Consider the following 21158-nt stretch of genomic DNA (forward strand, 5'->3'; position numbering starts at 1 on the left):
CGGAAGCTGCACAGCTCTGCATGTAGTCGCTTTGATGAGGTCAGGCCAGGGCGTCTGACCGGCCATGGACCCACGGGACGTGTGTGGCGGAGAGGAGGCTCTTCCGGTACCTGTGTGCGGGGCGTGGACGCAGCTATCGGCCTTCCAGGTGAGGTGGTGGAGCGCTGTACTGAGCGCACAGCACGCTGGGACCTGTAGTTTTGTGCTGGTCTTACCAGCAATTACTTTATATAACAACTAGTTGCAATGTCAGTGCTTGGTGACGTCATAATCATAGTTTATTACGCTGCATTGTGCCGGCTCCAGATTACACAGAGCTCCCCCATAACTGTGCCATCCACAGAGCTTCCCCATAACTGTGCCATCCGCAGAGCTCCCCCATAACTGTGCCATCCGCAGAGCTCCCCCATAACTGTACCTGTCACAGAGCTCCCCCATAACTGTGCCATCCACAGAGCTCCCCCATAACTGTGCCATCCACAGAGCTCCCCCATAACTGTGCCATCCACAGAGCTCCCCCATAACTGTGCCATCCACAGAGCTCCCCCATAACTGTACCTGTCACAGAGCTCCCCCATAACTGTGCCATCCACAGAGCTCCCCCATAACTGTACCTGTCACAGAGCTCCCCCATAACTGTGCCGTCCACAGAGCTCCCCCATAACTGTGCCGTCCACAGAGCTCCCCCATAACTGTACCTGTCACAGAGCTCCCCCATAACTGTACCTGTCACAGAGCTCCCCCATAACTGTACCTGTCACAGAGCTCCCCCATAACTGTACCTGTCACAGAGCTCCCCCATAACTGTACCTGTCACAGAGCTCCCCCATAACTGTACCTGTCACAGAGCTCCCCCATAACTGTACCTGTCACAGAGCTCCCCCATAACTGTACCTGTCACAGAGCTCCCCCATAACTGTACCTGTCACAGAGCTCCCCCATAACTGTACCTGTCACAGAGCTCCCCCATAACTGTACCTGTCACAGAGCTCCCCCATAACTGTACCTGTCACAGAGCTCCCCCATAACTGTACCTGTCACAGAGCTCCCCCATAACTGTACCTGTCACAGAGCTCCCCCATAACTATGCCATCCACAGAGCTCCCCCATAACTGTGCCATCCACAGAGCTCCCCCATAACTGTGCCATCCACAGAGCTCCCCCATAACTGTACCTGTCACAGAGCTCCCCCATAACTGTGCCATCCACAGAGCTCCCCCATAACTGTACCTGTCACAGAGCTCCCCCATAACTGTGCCATCCACAGAGCTCCCCCATAACTGTGCCGTCCACAGAGCTCCCCCATAACTGTGCCGTCCACAGAGCTCCCCCATAACTGTGCCATCCACAGAGCTCCCCCATAACTGTACCTGTCACAGAGCTCCCCCATAACTGTGCCATCCACAGAGCTCCCCCATAACTGTACCTGTCACAGAGCTCCCCCATAACTGTGCCATCCACAGAGCTCCCCCATAACTGTGCCATCCACAGAGCTCCCCCATAACTGTACCTGTCACAGAGCTCCCCCATAACTGTACCTGTCACAGAGCTCCCCCATAACTGTACCTGTCACAGAGCTCCCCCATAACTGTACCTGTCACAGAGCTCCCCATAACTGTACCTGTCACAGAGCTCCCCCATAACTGTACCTGTCACAGAGCTCCCCCATAACTGTACCTGTCACAGAGCTCCCCCATAACTGTACCTGTCACAGAGCTCCCCCATAACTGTACCTGTCACAGAGCTCCCCCATAACTGTACCTGTCACAGAGCTCCCCCATAACTGTACCTTTCACAGAGCTCCCCCATAACTGTACCTGTCACAGAGCTCCCCCATAACTGTACCTGTCACAGAGCTCCCCCATAACTGTACCTGTCACAGAGCTCCCCCATAACTGTACCTGTCACAGAGCTCCCCCATAACTGTACCTGTCACAGAGCTCCCCCATAACTGTACCTGTCACAGAGCTCCCCCATAACTGTACCTGTCACAGAGCTCCCCCATAACTGTGTCATCCACAGAGCTCCCCTATAACTGTACCTGTCACAGAGCTCCCCCATAACTGTACCTGTCACAGAGCTCCCCCATAACTGTACCTGTCACAGAGCTCCCCCATAACTGTACCTGTCACAGAGCTCCCCCATAACTGTACCTGTCACAGAGCTCCCCCATAACTGTACCTGTCACAGAGCTCCCCCATAACTGTGTCATCCACAGAGCTCCCCTATAACTGTACCTGTCACAGGGCTCCCCCATAACTGTGCCATCCACAGAGCTCCCCCATAACTGTGCCATCCACAGAGCTCCCCCATAACTGTGCCATCCACAGAGCTCCCTCATAACTGTACCTGTCACAGAGCTCCCCTATAACTGTGCCATCCACAGGGCTCCCCCATAACTCTACCTGTCACAGAGCTCCCCCATAACTGTACCTGTCACAGAGCTCCCCCATAACTGTACCTGTCACAGAGCTCCCCCATAACTGTAACCTGTCACAGAGCTCCCCCATAACTGTGCCATCCACAGAGCTCCCCCATAACTATGCCATCCACAGAGCTCCCCCCATAACTGTGCCATCCACAGAGCTCCCCCATAACTGTACCTGTCACAGAGCTCCCCCATAACTGTGCCATCCACAGAGCTCCCCCATAACTGTACCTGTCACAGAGCTCCCCCATAACTGTGCCATCCACAGAGCTCCCCCATAACTGTGCCGTCCACAGAGCTCCCCCATAACTGTGCCATCCACAGAGCTCCCCCATAACTGTACCTGTCACAGAGCTCCCCCATAACTGTGCCATCCACAGAGCTCCCCCATAACTGTGCCATCCACAGAGCTCCCCCATAACTGTACCTGTCACAGAGCTCCCCCATAACTGTACCTGTCACAGAGCTCCCCCATAACTGTACCTGTCACAGAGCTCCCCCATAACTGTACCTGTCACAGAGCTCCCCCATAACTGTACCTGTCACAGAGCTCCCCGATAACTGTGTCATCCACAGAGCTCCCCTATAACTGTACCTGTCACAGGGCTCCCCCATAACTGTGCCATCCACAGAGCTCCCCCATAACTGTACCTGTCACAGAGCTCCCCCATAACTGTGCCATCCACAGAGCTCCCCCATAACTGTGCCATCCACAGAGCTCCCTCATAACTGTACCTGTCACAGAGCTCCCCTATAACTGTGCCATCCACAGGGCTCCCCCATAACTGTGCCATCCACAGAGCTCCCCCATAACTCTACCTGTCACAGAGCTCCCCCATAACTGTACCTGTCACAGCGCTCCCCCATAACTCTACCTGTCACAGAGCTCCCCCATAACTGTACCTGCCACAGTGCTCCACCATAACTACCTGTCACAGAGCTCCCCCATAACTGTGCCATCCACAGAGCTCCCCCATAACTGTACTTGTCATAGAGCTCTCCCATAACTGTGCCATCCACAGAGCTCCCCCATAAACTGTGCCATCCACAGAGCTCCCCCATAACTGTGCCATCCACAGAGCTCCCCCATAACTGTGCCATCCACAGAGCTCCCCATAACTGTGCCATCCACAGAGCTCCCCCATAACTGTGCCATCCACAGAGCTCCCCCATAACTGTGCCATCCACAGAGCTCCCCCATAACTGTGCCATCCACAGAGCTCCCCCATAACTGTGCCTGTCACAGAGCTCCCCCATAACTGTGCCATCCACAGAGCTCCCCCATAACTGTGCCATCCACAGAGCTCCCCCATAACTGTGCCATCCACAGAGCTCCCCCATAACTGTGCCATCCACAGAGCTCCCCCATAACTGTGCCATCCACAGAGCTCCCCCATAACTGTGCCATCCACAGAGCTCCCCCATAACTGTGCCATCCACAGAGCTCCCCCATAACTGTGCCATCCACAGAGCTCCCCCATAACTGTGCCATCCACAGAGCTCCCCCATAACTGTGCCATCCACAGAGCTCCCCCATAACTGTGCCATCCACAGAGCTCCCCCATAACTGTGCCATCCACAGAGCTCCCCCATAACTGTGCCATCCACAGAGCTCCCCCATAACTGTGCCATCCACAGAGCTCCCCCATAACTGTGCCATCCACAGAGCTCCCCCATAACTGTGCCATCCACAGAGCTCCCCTATAAACTGTGCCTGTCACAGAGCTCCCCCATAACTCTACCTGTCACAGAGCTCCCCCATAACTCTACCTGTCACAGAGCTCCCCATAACTCTACCTGTCACAGAGCTCCCCCATAACTCTACCTGTCACAGAGCTCCCCCATAACTCTACCTGTCACAGAGCTCCCCCATAACTCTACCTGTCACAGAGCTCCCCCATAACTGTACCTGCCACAGTGCTCCCCCCATAACTACCTGTCTACAGAGCTCCCCCATAACTGTGCCATCCACAGAGCTCCCCCATAACTGTGCCAGTCACAGAGCTCCCCCATAACTGTGCCAGACACAGAGCACCCCCATAACTGTGCCAGTCACAGAGCTCCCCCATAACTGTGCCAGTCACAGAGCTCCCCCATAACTGTGCCAGTCACAGAGCTCCCCCATAACTGTGCCAGTCACAGAGCTCCCCCATAACTGTGCCAGTCACAGAGCTCCCCCATAACTGTGCCAGTCACAGCTCCCCATAACTGTGCCATCCACAGAGCTCCCCCATAACTGTACTTGTCATAGAGCTCTCCCATAACTGTGCCATCCATAGAGCTCCCCCATAACTGTGTCATCCACAGAGCTCCCCCATAACTATGCCATCCACAGAGCTCCCCCATAACTATGCCATCCACAGAGCTCCCCATAACTGTGCCATCCACAGAGCTTCCCCATAAACTGTACCTGTCACAGAGCTCCCCCATAACTGTGCCATCCACAGAGCTCCCCCATAACTGTACCTGTCACAGAGCTCCCCCATAACTGTACCTGTCACAGAGCTCCCCCATAACTGTACCTGTCACAGAGCTCCCCATAACTGTGCCATCCACAGAGCTCCCCCATAACTGTGCCATCCACAGAGCTCCCCCATAACTGTACCTGTCACAGAGCTCCCCCATAACTGTACCTGTCACAGAGCTCCCCCATAAACTGTACCTGTCACAGAGCTCCCCCATAACTGTACCTGTCACAGAGCTCCCCCATAACTGCACCTGTCACAGAGCTCCCCCCATAACTGTACCTGTCACAGAGCTCCCCCATAACTGTACCTGTCACAGAGCTCCCCCATAACTGTACCTGTCACAGAGCTCCCCCATAACTGTACCTGTCACAGAGCTCCCCCATAACTGTGTCATCCACAGAGCTCCCCTATAACTGTACCTGTCACAGAGCTCCCCCATAACTGTACCTGTCACAGAGCTCCCCCATAACTGTACCTGTCACAGAGCTCCCCCATAACTGTACCTGTCACAGAGCTCCCCCATAACTGTACCTGTCACAGAGCTCCCCCATAACTGTACCTGTCACAGAGCTCCCCCATAACTGTGTCATCCACAGAGCTCCCCTATAACTGTACCTGTCACAGGGCTCCCCCATAACTGTGCCATCCACAGAGCTCCCCCATAACTGTGCCATCCACAGAGCTCCCCCATAACTGTGCCATCCACAGAGCTCCCTCATAACTGTACCTGTCACAGAGCTCCCCTATAACTGTGCCATCCACAGGGCTCCCCCATAACTCTACCTGTCACAGAGCTCCCCCATAACTGTACCTGTCACAGAGCTCCCCCATAACTGTACCTGTCACAGAGCTCCCCCATAACTGTACCTGTCACAGAGCTCCCCCATAACTGTGCCATCCACAGAGCTCCCCCATAACTGTGCCATCCACAGAGCTCCCCCATAACTGTGCCATCCACAGAGCTCCCCCATAACTGTACCTGTCACAGAGCTCCCCCATAACTGTGCCATCCACAGAGCTCCCCCATAACTGTACCTGTCACAGAGCTCCCCCATAACTGTGCCATCCACAGAGCTCCCCCATAACTGTGCCGTCCACAGAGCTCCCCCATAACTGTGCCATCCACAGAGCTCCCCCATAACTGTACCTGTCACAGAGCTCCCCCATAACTGTGCCATCCACAGAGCTCCCCCATAACTGTGCCATCCACAGAGCTCCCCCATAACTGTACCTGTCACAGAGCTCCCCCATAACTGTACCTGTCACAGAGCTCCCCCATAACTGTACCTGTCACAGAGCTCCCCCATAACTGTACCTGTCACAGAGCTCCCCCATAACTGTACCTGTCACAGAGCTCCCCGATAACTGTGTCATCCACAGAGCTCCCCTATAACTGTACCTGTCACAGGGCTCCCCCATAACTGTGCCATCCACAGAGCTCCCCCATAACTGTACCTGTCACAGAGCTCCCCCATAACTGTGCCATCCACAGAGCTCCCCCATAACTGTGCCATCCACAGAGCTCCCTCATAACTGTACCTGTCACAGAGCTCCCCTATAACTGTGCCATCCACAGGGCTCCCCCATAACTGTGCCATCCACAGAGCTCCCCCATAACTCTACCTGTCACAGAGCTCCCCCATAACTGTACCTGTCACAGCGCTCCCCCATAACTCTACCTGTCACAGAGCTCCCCCATAACTGTACCTGCCACAGTGCTCCACCATAACTACCTGTCACAGAGCTCCCCCATAACTGTGCCATCCACAGAGCTCCCCCATAACTGTACTTGTCATAGAGCTCTCCCATAACTGTGCCATCCACAGAGCTCCCCCATAACTGTGCCATCCACAGAGCTCCCCCATAACTGTGCCATCCACAGAGCTCCCCCATAACTGTGCCATCCACAGAGCTCCCCCATAACTGTGCCATCCACAGAGCTCCCCCATAACTGTGCCATCCACAGAGCTCCCCCATAACTGTGCCATCCACAGAGCTCCCCCATAACTGTGCCATCCACAGAGCTCCCCCATAACTGTGCCTGTCACAGAGCTCCCCCATAACTGTGCCATCCACAGAGCTCCCCCATAACTGTGCCATCCACAGAGCTCCCCCATAACTGTGCCATCCACAGAGCTCCCCCATAACTGTGCCATCCACAGAGCTCCCCCATAACTGTGCCATCCACAGAGCTCCCCCATAACTGTGCCAGCCACAGAGCTCCCCCATAACTGTGCCATCCACAGAGCTCCCCCATAACTGTGCCATCCACAGAGCTCCCCCATAACTGTGCCATCCACAGAGCTCCCCCATAACTGTGCCAGACACAGAGCTCCCCATAACTGTGCCATCCACAGAGCTCCCCCATAACTGTGCCATCCACAGAGCTCCCCCATAACTGTGCCATCCACAGAGCTCCCCCATAACTGTGCCATCCACAGAGCTCCCCCATAACTGTGCCATCCACAGAGCTCCCCCATAACTGTGCCATCCACAGAGCTCCCCTATAACTGTGCCTGTCACAGAGCTCCCCCATAACTCTACCTGTCACAGAGCTCCCCCATAACTCTACCTGTCACAGAGCTCCCCCATAACTCTACCTGTCACAGAGCTCCCCCATAACTCTACCTGTCACAGAGCTCCCCCATAACTCTACCTGTCACAGAGCTCCCCCATAACTCTACCTGTCACAGAGCTCCCCCATAACTGTACCTGCCACAGTGCTCCCCCATAACTACCTGTCTACAGAGCTCCCCCATAACTGTGCCATCCACAGAGCTCCCCCATAACTGTGCCAGTCACAGAGCTCCCCCATAACTGTGCCAGTCACAGAGCTCCCCCATAACTGTGCCAGTCACAGAGCTCCCCCATAACTGTGCCAGTCACAGAGCTCCCCCATAACTGTGCCAGTCACAGAGCTCCCCCATAACTGTGCCAGTCACAGAGCTCCCCCATAACTGTGCCAGTCACAGAGCTCCCCCATAACTGTGCCAGTCACAGCTCCCCCATAACTGTGCCATCCACAGAGCTCCCCCATAACTGTACTTGTCATAGAGCTCTCCCATAACTGTGCCATCCATAGAGCTCCCCCATAACTGTGTCATCCACAGAGCTCCCCCATAACTATGCCATCCACAGAGCTCCCCCATAACTATGCCATCCACAGAGCTCCCCCATAACTGTGCCATCCACAGAGCTTCCCCATAACTGTACCTGTCACAGAGCTCCCCCATAACTGTGCCATCCACAGAGCTCCCCCATAACTGTACCTGTCACAGAGCTCCCCCATAACTGTACCTGTCACAGAGCTCCCCCATAACTGTACCTGTCACAGAGCTCCCCCATAACTGTGCCATCCACAGAGCTCCCCCATAACTGTGCCATCCACAGAGCTCCCCCATAACTGTACCTGTCACAGAGCTCCCCCATAACTGTACCTGTCACAGAGCTCCCCCATAACTGTACCTGTCACAGAGCTCCCCCATAACTGTACCTGTCACAGAGCTCCCCCCACAGAGCTCCCCCATAACTGTACCTGTCACAGAGCTCCCCCATAACTGTACCTGTCACAGAGCTCCCCATAACTGTGTCATCCACAGAGCTCCCCTATAACGTACCTGTCACAGAGCTCCCCATAACTGTACCTGTCACAGAGCTCCCCCATAACTGTACCTGTCAAGAGCTCCCCCATAACTGTACCTGTCACAGAGCTCCCCATAACTGTACCTGTCACAGAGCTCCCCCATAACTGTACCTGTCACAGAGCTCCCCCATAACTGTGTCATCCACAGAGCTCCCCTATAACTGTACCTGTCACAGGGCTCCCCCATAACTGTGCCATCCACAGAGCTCCCCCATAACTGTGCCATCCACAGAGCTCCCCCATAACTGTGCCATCCACAGAGCTCCCTCATAACTGTACCTGTCACAGAGCTCCCCTATAACTGTGCCATCCACAGGCGTCCCCCATAACTCTACCTGTCACAGAGCTCCCCATAACTGTACCTGTCACAGAGCTCCCCCATAACTGTACCTGTCACAGAGCTCCCCCATAACTGTACCTGTCACAGAGCTCCCCCATAAACTGTGCCATCCACAGAGCTCCCCCATAAACTGTGCCATCCACAGAGCTCCCCCATAACTGTGGCCATCCACAGAGCTCCCCATACTGTACCTGTCACAGTGCTCCCCCATAACTGTGCCATCCACAGAGCTCCCCCATAACTGTACCTGTCACAGAGCTCCCCCATAACTGTGCCCATCCACAGAGCTCCCCATACTGTGCCCGTCCACAGAGCTCTCCCCATAACTGTGCCATCCACAGAGCTCCCCCATAACTGTACCTGTCACAGAGCTCCCCCATAACTGTGCCATCCACAGAGCTCCCCCATAACTGTGCCATCCACAGAGCTCCCCCATAAACGGTACCTGTCACAGAGCTCCCCCATAACTGTACCTGTCACAGAGCTCCCCCATAACTGTACCTGTCACAGAGCTCCCCCATAACTGTACCTGTCACGAGAGCTCCCCCATAACTGTGCCATCCACAGAGCTCCCCCATAACTGTGCCATCCACAGAGCTCCTCATAACTGTACCTGTCACAGAGCTCCCTATAACTGTGCCATCCACAGGGCTCCCCCATAACTGTGCCATCCACAGAGCTCCCCCATAACTCTACCTGTCACAGAGCTCCTCCATAACTGTACCTGTCACAGCGCTCCCCCATAACTCTACCTGTCACAGAGCTCCCCCATAACTGTACCTGCCACAGTGCTCCACCATAACTACCTGTCCCAGAGCTCCCCCATAACTGTGCCATCCACAGAGCTAGCCCCCATAACTGTACTTGTCATAGAGCTCTCCCATAACTGTGCCATCCACAGAGCTCCCCATAACTGTGCCATCCACAGAGCTCCCCCATAACTGTGCCATCCACAGAGCTCCCCCATAACTGTGCCATCCACAGAGCTCCCCCATAACTGTGCCATCCACAGAGCTCCACCATAACTGTGCCATCCCCAGAGCTCCCCATAACTGTGCCATCCCAGAGCTCCCCCATAAACTGTGCCATCCACAGAGCTCCCCCATAACTGTGCCATCCACAGAGCTCCCCCATAACTGGTGCCATCCCACAGAGCTCCCCCATAACTGTGCCTGTCACAGAGCTCCCCATAAACGGTCCATCCCAGAGCTCCACCATAACTGTGCCATCCACAGAGCTCCCCCATAACTGTGCCATCCACAGAGCTCCCCATAACTGTGCCATCCACAGAGCTCCCCCATAACTGTGCCATACACAGAGCTCCCCATAACTGGCCATCCACAGAGCTCCCCCATAACTGTGCCATCCACAGAGCTCCCCCATAACTGTGCCATCCACAGAGCTCCCCATAACTGTGCCAATCCACAGAGCTCCCCCATAACTGTGCCAATCCACAGAGCTCCCCCATAACTGTGCCATCCAAGAGCTCCCCCATAACTGTGCCATCCACAGAGCTCCCCCATAACTGTGCCATCCACAGAGCTCCCCATAACTGTGCCATCCACAGAGCTCCCCCATAACTGTGCCATCCACAGAGCTCCCCCATAACTGTACCTGTCACAGAGCTCCCCCATAACTGTACCTGTCACAGAGCTCCCCCATAACTGTACCGGTCACAGAGCTCCCCCATAACTGTACCTGTCACAGAGCTCCCCCATAACTGTACCTGTCACAGAGCTCCCCCATAACTGTACCTGTCACAGAGCTCCCCCATAACTGTACCTGTCACAGAGCTCCCCCATAACTGTACCTGTCACAGAGCTCCCCCATAACTGTACCTGTCACAGAGCTCCCCCATAACTGTACCTGTCACAGAGCTCCCCCATAACTGTACCTGTCACAGAGCTCCCCCATAACTGTACCTGTCACAGAGCTCCCCCATAACTGTACCTGTCACAGAGCTCCCCCATAACTGTACCTGTCACAGAGCTCCCCCATAACTGTACCTGTCACAGAGCTCCCCCATAACTGTACCTGTCACAGAGCTCCCCCATAACTGTACCTGTCACAGAGCTCCCCCATAACTGGTAACCTGTCACAGAGCTCCCCCATAACTGTACCTGTCCACAGAGCTCCCCCCATAACTGTACCTGTCACAGAGCTCCCCCATAACTGTACCTGTCACAGAGCTCCCCATAGACTGTACCTGTCACAGAGCTCCCCCATAACTGTACCTGTCACAGAGCTCCCCCATAACTGTACCTGTCACAGAGCTCCCCCATAACTGTACCTGTCACAGAGCTCCCCCATAACTGTACCTGTCACAGAGCTCCCCCATATACTGTACCTGTCACAGAGCTCCCCCATAACTGTACCTGTCACAGAGCTCCCCATAACTGTACCTGTCACAGAGCTCCCCATAACTGTACCTGTCACAGAGCTCCCCCATAACTGTACCTGTCCACAGAGCTTCCCCCATTAACTGTGACCTGTCACAGAGCTCCCCATAACTGTACCTGTCACAGAGCTCCCCCATAACTGTACCTGTCACAGAGCTCCCCCATAACTGTACCTGTCACAGAGCTCCCCCATAACTGGAACCTGTGCCATCCACAGAGCTCCCCCTAACTGTGCCCTCACAGAGCTCCCCCATAACTGTGCCATCCACAGAGCTCCCCCATAAACTGTGCCATCCACAGAGCTCCCCCATAACTGTGCCATCCACAGAGCTCCCCCATAACTGTGCCATCCACAGAGCTCCCCCATAACTGTGCCATCCACAGAGCTCCCCCATAACTGTGCCATCCACAGAGCTCCCCCATAACTGTGCCATCCACAGAGCTCCCCCATAACTGTGCCAGCCACAGAGCTCCCCCATAACTGTGCCATCCACAGAGCTCCCCCATAACTGTGCCATCCACAGAGCTCCCCCATAACTGTGCCATCCACAGAGCTCCCCCATAACTGTGCCATCCACAGAGCTCCCCCATAACTGTGCCTGTCACAGAGCTCCCCCATAACTGTGCCTGTCACAGAGCTACCCCATAACTCTACCTGTCACAGAGCTCCCCCATAACTCTACCTGTCACAGAGCTCCCCCATAACTCTACCTGTCACAGAGCTCCCCCATAACTGTACCTGCCACAGTGCTCCCCCATAACTACCTGTCTACAGAGCTCCCCCATAACTGTGCCAGTCACAGAGCTCCCCCATAACTGTGCCAGTCACAGAGCTCCCCCATAACTGTGCCAGTCACAGCTCCCCCATAACTGTGCCATCCACAGAGCTCCCCCATAACTGTACTTGTCATAGAGCTCTCCCATAACTGTGCCATCCACAGAGCTCCCCCATAACTGTGTCATCCACAGAGCTCCCCCATAACTGTGTCATCCACAGAGCTCCCCCATAACTGTGCCATCCTCAGGGCTCCCCATTACTCTGCCCCATCCGCAGGGCTCCCCATAACAGTGTCAGACACAGATCCACATTAGCGCCATCTACAGTCTTCTGTGCCAAGAGAGAAGCGCCGCTACAGTGCTCAAACAGAGTGATGCAGGTGACTAAGGACCAGTGAGAAGAGAGAAGCTACAGTGCTCACACAGAATGATGCGGGTGACTCAGGATCAGTGAGAAGAGAGAAGCTACAGTGCTCACACAGAGTGATGCGGGTGACTCAGGACCAGTGAGAAGAGAGAAGCTACAGTGCTCACACAGAGTGATGCGGGTGACTCAGGACCAGTGAGAAGAGAGAAGCTACAGTGCTCACACAGAGTGATGCGGGTGACTCAGGACCAGTGAGAAGAGAGAAGCTACAGTGCTCACACAGAGTGATGCGGGTGACTCAGGACCAGTGAGAAGAAAGAAGCTACAGTGCTCACACAGAGTGATGCGGGTGACTCAGGACCAGTGAGAAGAGAGAAGCTACAGTGCTCACACAGAGTGATGCGGGTGACTCAGGACCAGTGAGAAGAGAGAAGCTACAGTGCTCACACAGAGTGATGCGGGTCACTCAGGACCAGTGAGAAGAGAGAAGCTACAGTGCTCACACAGAGTGATGCGGGTGACTCAGGACCAGTGAGAAGAGAGAAGCTACAGTGCTCACACAGAGTGATGCGGGTGACTCAGGACCAGTGAGAAGAGAGAAGCTACAGTGCTCACACAGAGTGATGCGGGTGACTCAGGACCAGTGAGAAGAGAGAAGCTACAGTGCTCACACAGAGTGATGCGGGTGACTCAGGACCAGTGAGAAGAGAGAAGCTACAGTGCTCACACAGAGTGATGCGGGTGACTCAGGACCAGTGAGAAGAGAGAAGCTACAGTGCTCACACAGAGTGATGCGGGTGACTCAGGACCAGTGAGAAGAGAGAAGCTACAGTGCTCACACAGAGTGATGCGGGTGACTCAGGACCAGTGAGAAGAGAGAAGCTACAGTGCTCACACAGAGTGATGCGGGTGACTCAGGACCAGTGAGAAGAGAGAAGCTACAGTGCTCACACAGAGTGATGCGGGTGACTCAGGACCAGTGAGAAGAGAGAAGCTACAGTGCTCACACAGAGTGATGCGGGTGACTCAGGACCAGTGAGAAGAGAGAAGCTACAGTGCTCACACAGTGATGCGGGTGACTCAGGACCAGTGAGAAGAGAGAAGCTACAGTGCTCACACAGAGTGATGCGGGTGACTCAGGACCAGTGAGCACACAGCGCTGTCTGCCAGCACAGATCCCAGAGAAGAGGTAATTACCAGGTCTGCTAGGAGTAATCATAGGTTTCCTCTTCCCCGTCACCCTGCTAGAAGATGGGAGTCTTCCTCTTCATCATTGTGGAGCAGCCAGTCCCAGTACAGGTGTGGGGGGCCCGGGCCTGTCGGAGGCCGGACCCCATATCCTTATAGGGTGACGGCTGTGGGGTGGAATGTAGACGGGTGGATCTGCACACAGACAGCTATTGTCTTCCACATATTGTTACTGCGCTATGGCAGGTGGTGCTCCCAAAGCCCCGCTTCTTTCATAGACTGGCGGAAAATAGCAAATTATAGCCTGCGCCCAATAAAACCAGACACCCTGTAATTCTCCAAGGACTTAAAGGTATAGCCAGCAATAACAGAGAACGCAGTCTTTTCCAGGACTATCTCTTCTCTTACAATTTTAGAGACTTTTCTATGACGATTTGATAATCCAGAATATCTGGTAATACAGAAGAATTGATGATCCAGCATCTTTCATTCAACATGATCTTGACTGTAATCCCGAAAGTTATTTGATGTTTGTATAAAAGGTTTTTTTTCTGTTTGTCCACTCTCTGCTGATCGGCTCGGGGAAGCACAACAGCCTCTTCCTTCACGTGCTCGTCCTTATGTTACTGTACCTTTGGTAGTGGTGGTGCACTGTCCCACCGAAGTGAATGGGACAATGCTGATGCAGTACTAATAATAATGTGGCGATGCCATGATGGGCGCATGTAAACGTTCAGATCCCTGCTGATCTAATATGGATGGTCTATCTGTAGAACAGACCAGCAAATGTAAAAACCCCTTTAATGTTTACGCTTCCATCATGACTAGTACCATTTTGGGGAGATAAAGGGCGGCAGATCAGTGACATTTCATTGTTCATTTTATGTCTCTCTCTTGCACAGTATTCGGCTGAGCAGGTTGCTGGTCCCGGTGCAGAGTTGGACCCAAATGAAGTCACCATCCAGGGCTGTGAGTGCCAGGGGAAGCAGTGCTTGCCGGGGGAATGTGCCTGCCTGCCTCATGGTCAGAACTACCTTGACCACCGCTTACACAGTGCCCAGAAGCCCATCCTGGAATGTAATGTCTTGTGTCACTGCCGGGAAACTTGTGTCAACCGAGAAACTCAGCAAGGACTGCAGTTCCAGCTCCAGGTGTGTGAGGTGCCAGGAAAGGGTTGGGGTCTTTTCACCCAGGAGAATATACCCAGCGGGAGGTTTGTTTGTCAGTATGCAGGCGAGGTCCTGGGTCCTGAAGAGGTGCATCGCAGGATACAGGAGCAGGACCCTCAGGCCAATAACTACATCATTGCTGTACGCGAGCACCTTCACAGCGGGCGCATCCTGGAGACGTTTGTGGACCCAACCTTTGTCGGCAATATAGGGAGGTTTCTGAATCATTCATGTCAGCCTAACCTAGTTATGGTGCTTGTCCGTACCCACTCCATGGTGCCCAGACTGGCATTGTTTGCTGCTCGGGATATACAGGCTGGCGAAGAATTATGTTATGATTATTCCGGAAAGGCTTTTAACTGTATCCCCAGCAATGAGCTGCACAGTGGGCACAGTCAGGACAAGGAGAGAGAGAGAAGCCAACGCAAGAAGTGTCTGTGTAGCACCGACCCTTGTTGTGGGTATCTGCCCTTTGATGCCACACTCTATGAGGCAGCAGCATAAATTTTAATGCCCACTGCAATAAGTATGCCAGCTCCAGTTATGTCTGTCCGCTACACATCTGGAGTATATGCCAAAGAGTGGCTACATTGTACAGAAATCTGTGTGTGTTGGCGATACCAGATAATACCCAATCTCAGGGATGAATCACTCTATACAGTTTGTAAGGATGCAGCTATATATAAGTGTCAAACCTGCCGTCCTCCAGCTGTTGCAAAACTACAATTCCCATCATGCCTGGACAGCCAAAGTTTAGGTGGTAAAAAAATAATAATAAAATATGTATATAAATATATTTAAAAAATATTTCTAGCTTACATTAGATAAGATAACGTCTAAAAAATTTTGTTTGAGGTTTATGATATGAAAAGGGGGAGGAGTGGATCTCAATCCTTCTTCTCTCCACCGCCCCCTCCCCCGCCACATAGTCCTCATAATGATAAGGCATCGGGCTCTGCTCTATAGGCTTCTATTGCACAGTCAATGTCTTTGTTCCCATATACAATGTGCGTAAAGTCTCATCCTGCGGTGGGCAGATCCCGCAGCTGCAGCTCACCATAGATGCTGCTTATTATAGCACAGGAGGTGGGAACACTTCCACTCCTAGGAATCTTATTATCCCATTCCTCCTGCATGGCAGCCACAAATACACAGAATAGGCAAACAGAATCACAAAATAAATTTTATTAGCAAGATTTATGTACAGTGAACTGAAGGTGTAAATTGTCTCTCATTGCTCCGTGGTACAGCGCCAATACTGACTGGCATCAACTTACACTGCAGCCATTGGCTGGCAATCCTGGCCTGGCTGTCTGTGCCCCTGGCATTAGGGTTACTGTTATCTTGCACTCAGTGCACAGCGGAATCCAAGATTAGAGGAAGAGCTATCAGGAGTGTTCTGACTGCGAGCGGCACATCGATATCTGTAGCAATAAGACTGCAAAGGAAGCATATAAGGAAAGCCATTTATAAAACATGGTATTATGACCATTAAATATCCCATGATCATCTCAAGATGCAAGTCTGGCGTGGAGATAGTTGTATGCAATGGGTGAATGGGTTATTGAGGCAACTGTACGCCCCGTGGACAAACAACTCAGCATGCGCATTGAAGCTGACCTTACCCTTTCACGGAGATTCCTCTTTATAGTAACTTCTGGCACTTATAGCACATCATCACTGATCTTAAAGAACCCCACCCCTGTTAGGGTGGATTGTCTTCCTTCATATGCTTGGTTGCTAGACTGTTATCATCCAGTCATGCATAATGACATCTAACCTGCTGCTTTGTCCCAATGGCGCACAGGTGCTGAGGATGAACGTAGGTTTCTTACCTTGATCGTCAGCATTGTTTCTTTGTAGTTTCATCCATATGCTAATGATGTGGTTTGGTGCATTGGTGGTGGGGCTACTGCCCTCAGTGCCTCCGGCCAGGCCAGCCCATCCCTTCTATTGAATATAGGGCAGCACTTATCACTGCCGAGAGCTGGATGAATACTCATTAGAAGGAGCGGACTGGCAGGATCAGTCTACTGAGGGCACTAGCCCCACCCTTAGTGCACCAAACCACTTTGTAAGCATATTAAATAAGCTAAACAAAAACAGTGCTGAGGATCAAAGTAAGGAAACAACCTTCATCCTCAGTGCCCTGTGGGCTATCCAGACATAACAGCAGGTTAGATGCATCTAATTTGCTGTTAGTTTCCCTTTAATTGTATAATGAACCATTGTGAATATAATCTGGTTTTATTTCTCTCCATCAGTGTAAACATGCTGAGGGGTTGATACAATGTATCCGTGCAGGTAATCGCTGCCTTTGAGTTCAGGTAGATAATGTTTTTAGCAAGCACTCACAGGTAACAGTCTGCACCAATTGTAAGAAACCCTCTGCTCCTCTTCCAGGATTATATCCGTGGAGTGTGACACAGTGTGCAGGCGACCTGAAGCAGAGCCACACGTGTCCTATTTATCAGCCGCACCTCATGCTGAGTTCACATGATATTCTAGGAAGTGTCAGATGCGATAGTCCAGCACCAGTGGGAATGTGAAGGATTTATCTGTGACACTTATAATGCAATGTGGCTGGATCTGCTGCTCAGCCAACAGCACATAAGAAAGCAAAGGACTTCACATCCAGCAATATTGCAATTGATTTCCACTAGAAAAGGTTGTGGGTGTATATGGCCATCAGGGTCTGTGCCACTGGATTCTGAGGTTAGGTGAAGATCATGACTTTTACCTAGCAAGCTATAGAAAGCTCATCCAACATTCAACCTACAATACAGTAGTGGTTTGCCACACTAATATATAGATTAATCCTGCACTGTAAAGGATCAGCCATGAAGATGCCATGTCCTCTAAGCTCTTAGACCAGTTTGAGAAATCAGGAAAATCAGGTCTTATCTCACCTTGTGGCACATGTAGGACCCTCCTTTCTTTACTTTGTCCTTTCCTGTGCTTGGCCCTTTCTGAAGAAAGTAACGACAAAATAATAATTAATAAGAATCAGTCAAGACTTAGGCCCCTGTCACACATCACTGTTTCTTCTCTCCCGGTCCATTGTCCACAATTTATCTGCAAAATGTCATTACATCTCTTGCCAATTTGCAGTGAGGAGCTCTCCCAGGGGTAGCCTGATAGCAGATCCGTAACTTACAGATGTTTACTGACAGCAATCTGTATTACAACCATTTTTTTCCGCACAGACCCATTAATATCTGTGGGCAAATCCAGATTATGAACTAATGGACAGATGACACTGGGACCATAGAAAACAATTCTGTTTTGACTGGCAAAATACATGGATGGGGATTTTTTTTCTTTAAAAATACTTTATAAATCTTTACCAAAATGTGCAGTTATATTTTGTCCTTCCTCCACATTAAACAATGCAGGTCTATGTCATTAGGGCCTAACTAGGATGACATAGTGTAAGTTAGTGGCAGAGTAGTATTGTACCCGAGTTGTATAGATCTGTGTATTATGTTATACCTTTGTCTACCTAGTCTGAAATCTACCTTCTCCCCTCCCCCATTCCTTTTCCTGTCACTTGTTGGTATTGCCTACTGTGTATAAGTAGCACAAGTAAAGTCAGTGCATGGAGAGTTTCTCTCTATTACTGCAAGAACAGAGTAATTGTGTAAATTGGATTTTAATGGTTTGGAACCTGCATCACTAGTAATGGTCATAACCCTGACCTCTCTGCTGCAATTAACATTGTAACTCAGGATGTGGCTAATAAATATCATTACTAACCCAGCCATGTTCTTCCGCTCCTGCAAGATCAGCACAGACACATTGATCAATAATGACTGTATAGACATCCTAACACACCAGTGTATCGCGTACAGGAAGTCTTGGCCATCTTGTTTTTTATTAGCTGCACTCACAGCAGTTTTGAGGGGTATCATTATAATGGAATGGGGGGGGGGGGGAGACAAATTTTAGGTTACACCGTGCTTTAAATGACAATGCAGCTTAAGTCTTTGGTGACGGCTGCAATCCTATAGAGCATTCTGAGCATCTGGCGAGACAGAAGGTGGATTTCAGACTACCTTAAAATTAAATGGAGAATGCAGCTAGTAAAGCAGAGCAAAAAAATAAATAAGACAGCCAGTTAGAAGTAAAGAATCCAATGTGGACTGGATGGCTTAGTTTAGAGGAGTGCTGGGGAGGTCATTAAAGAAGTAACATGCTCTCACCTCCCCCACTCCAGCGCTAATGCCGGTATCCCACAGCTCCGGTCCACTTCTAGGAGTGAGGATCTGGGACGTGACTTGTTAGGCCCGGTCAGTGGCCAAGGCAGGATCCAGTTACGGCTGCTGACTGGCTATCACTCTAAGACTAAACTTTCAAACATAGAGTTATCATAAAGGCTACATTGTGCCCCCTCCACAACAGGCAGCATCTCTGTATGAATATGTGTCGCGCTGTAATGAAGCAGCCGCGCGTCGTCATAACCTATATTAGAGATGCTGCCCGGGCAGATGGGAGAACTCCATTACATGCATTCCACGTACGTATTCCGTGCACAACACAGAACGTGTGAATGCAGCCTAATCGTTCTGGCTTCAGTGTGATTCACCTCTGACAGGAGGTTAAAAATAGAAGAACTACAAAATGTGTATTGTCTCCAGCTACAATGTAGTACTGAACCACTGCTTAGTCCTGTATTTTGTGGTTGTGCTACCTTGCTAAGACGCCCCAGAACTGGGCCAGACAGTTAAGCAATGCTGTATGCTTTTACAACATGTTTTTTTTGTTGTTGTTTTTTTACCTAATGTCAGAGTATCCAAGATCTCCTAAGGCCCTATTACACAAGCCAATCCAGAGGAGCAAGCGAGCATGGACCTGTCAGATCAGCACTCTCTTGCTGTTTGATTACATATATTACAACGTTTCTTATATCTACTTATACTATTGATCTATACAAAGCCTGTTAAAATGACAGTGACTATTTAAGAACACTAAGTAACACTCACAGGGTTATATGCCTCAGCATCTGTATGATGGGTGCTCCACCAGTCTGAAGTCCACTCCCAGGCATTTCCCACCATATTGTAAAGACCATAACCATTAGGTGGGAAAGCATTTACCTAGAGGAATGACGACACAATAAACACACTGGCCCAGATTTACAAAAAAGGTTATCTATAGAGATGAGCGAACCGGGTTTGGGTTTGAGTCGATCCAAACCCGAACGTTCGGTATTTGGTTAGCTGGGGCTGCTGAACTTGGATAAAGCCCTAAGGTTGTCTGGAAAACATGAATACAGCCAATGACTATATCCATGTTTTCCACATAGCCTTAGGGCTTTATCCAACTTTAGCAGCCACCGCTAATCAAATGCCGAAAGTTCGGGTTTGGATCGACTCGAGCATGCCCGAGGTTCGCTTATCTCTAGTTATCTATCATTCCACTCACGCAGCAGGATACCGCCTCAAAACTCTGGCAGGTACGCAGTCTGCTAATGGTGTACAATGCTACCAGAAGCACCATAGACTGCAGTGTAATACACTTACAATAGAGTCTAGGGCACTTCTGGCCATTCCGTACAACGCTTGCGGACTGTGATGTAGATTCCACCAATATTTACTTCATCTGGGTTTTCTGAATTATAAATGAAAAAAAAGAAAGAAAAAAAACAATGGGGGAGATTTATTAAACATGGTGTAAAGTAGAATTGTCTTTGTTGCCAGTAGCAACCAATCAGATTCCACCTTTCATTCCTCACAGATTCTTTGATCAATAAAAGGTGGAATCTGATTGGTTGCTAGGGGCAACAAAGACAATTCTACTTAACACCAGTTTGATAAATCTCCCCCAATGTCACTACTATATGGATATGCAGGCAACACAGGACAAGCTGGCTGGGGGTCTGTGAACATCTCCAGCAAACCAAACCAGCTCATTTATTATTTAAGTTTTTTTTTTATGTATGATTTGAACACGTCATAACTGATCAATATAAAACAGATATCGATGGAATGTGCAGCACTTCACCTACAGGGACATAGCAGCAGGTTAGTTTCCCTTTAAGACAGTGTAGACTTAGACCAGATAGTCTAAGAATGTGCAAAGTTAATTAATAATTCTTAGACCAATTAAACAGTGGCAGAATCTTATGTCAGACTTCTGCTGCAATAGAAACAAGGAGACAGCACATCCAAGGTGAAGTGAAGATTTAATATCACACCAGTTTACGACGCTTTGGCATTAACAAGCCTTTCTCAAGCAGTGATACAACACAGCACACAAAGCTCAGTATATACTGTATATGTGAAGAGCAATTAAAAGTCAAAGAATCATGTAAATAAATGATACATCTCAAAAACAGATAACGTGAAATCAATCATATAGTGTATAGGAGAGCTGAAAT

General features: G+C 51.0%; 2 protein-coding genes across 2 annotated transcripts in view; one reads left to right on the forward strand and one right to left on the reverse strand.

Moving 5' to 3' along the window:
• Positions 1–15990, forward strand: LOC138788597 (histone-lysine N-methyltransferase SETMAR). Its single transcript, XM_069966636.1, has 2 exons — positions 1–148; positions 14513–15990. The coding sequence occupies exons 1-2, from the start codon at positions 65–67 to the stop codon at positions 15281–15283; spliced, it is 855 nt and encodes a 284-aa protein (XP_069822737.1). The 5' UTR covers positions 1–64; the 3' UTR covers positions 15284–15990.
• The window catches only part of SUMF1 (sulfatase modifying factor 1), a 21921-nt gene continuing 16709 nt past the window's right edge, over positions 15947–21158 (reverse strand). The window contains exons 7-9 of the mRNA XM_069966635.1: positions 19762–19875; positions 17689–17748; positions 15947–16217 (exon numbers count right to left, since the gene is read on the reverse strand). Coding sequence (XP_069822736.1) covers positions 16119–16217; positions 17689–17748; positions 19762–19875 — 273 coding nt within the window. The 3' untranslated portion in view covers positions 15947–16118. The remainder of the gene's footprint in view (positions 16218–17688; positions 17749–19761; positions 19876–21158) is intronic.

Source organism: Dendropsophus ebraccatus, chromosome 4, assembly GCF_027789765.1.
Source record: "Dendropsophus ebraccatus isolate aDenEbr1 chromosome 4, aDenEbr1.pat, whole genome shotgun sequence".
Lineage (NCBI taxonomy): Eukaryota > Metazoa > Chordata > Amphibia > Anura > Hylidae > Dendropsophus > Dendropsophus ebraccatus.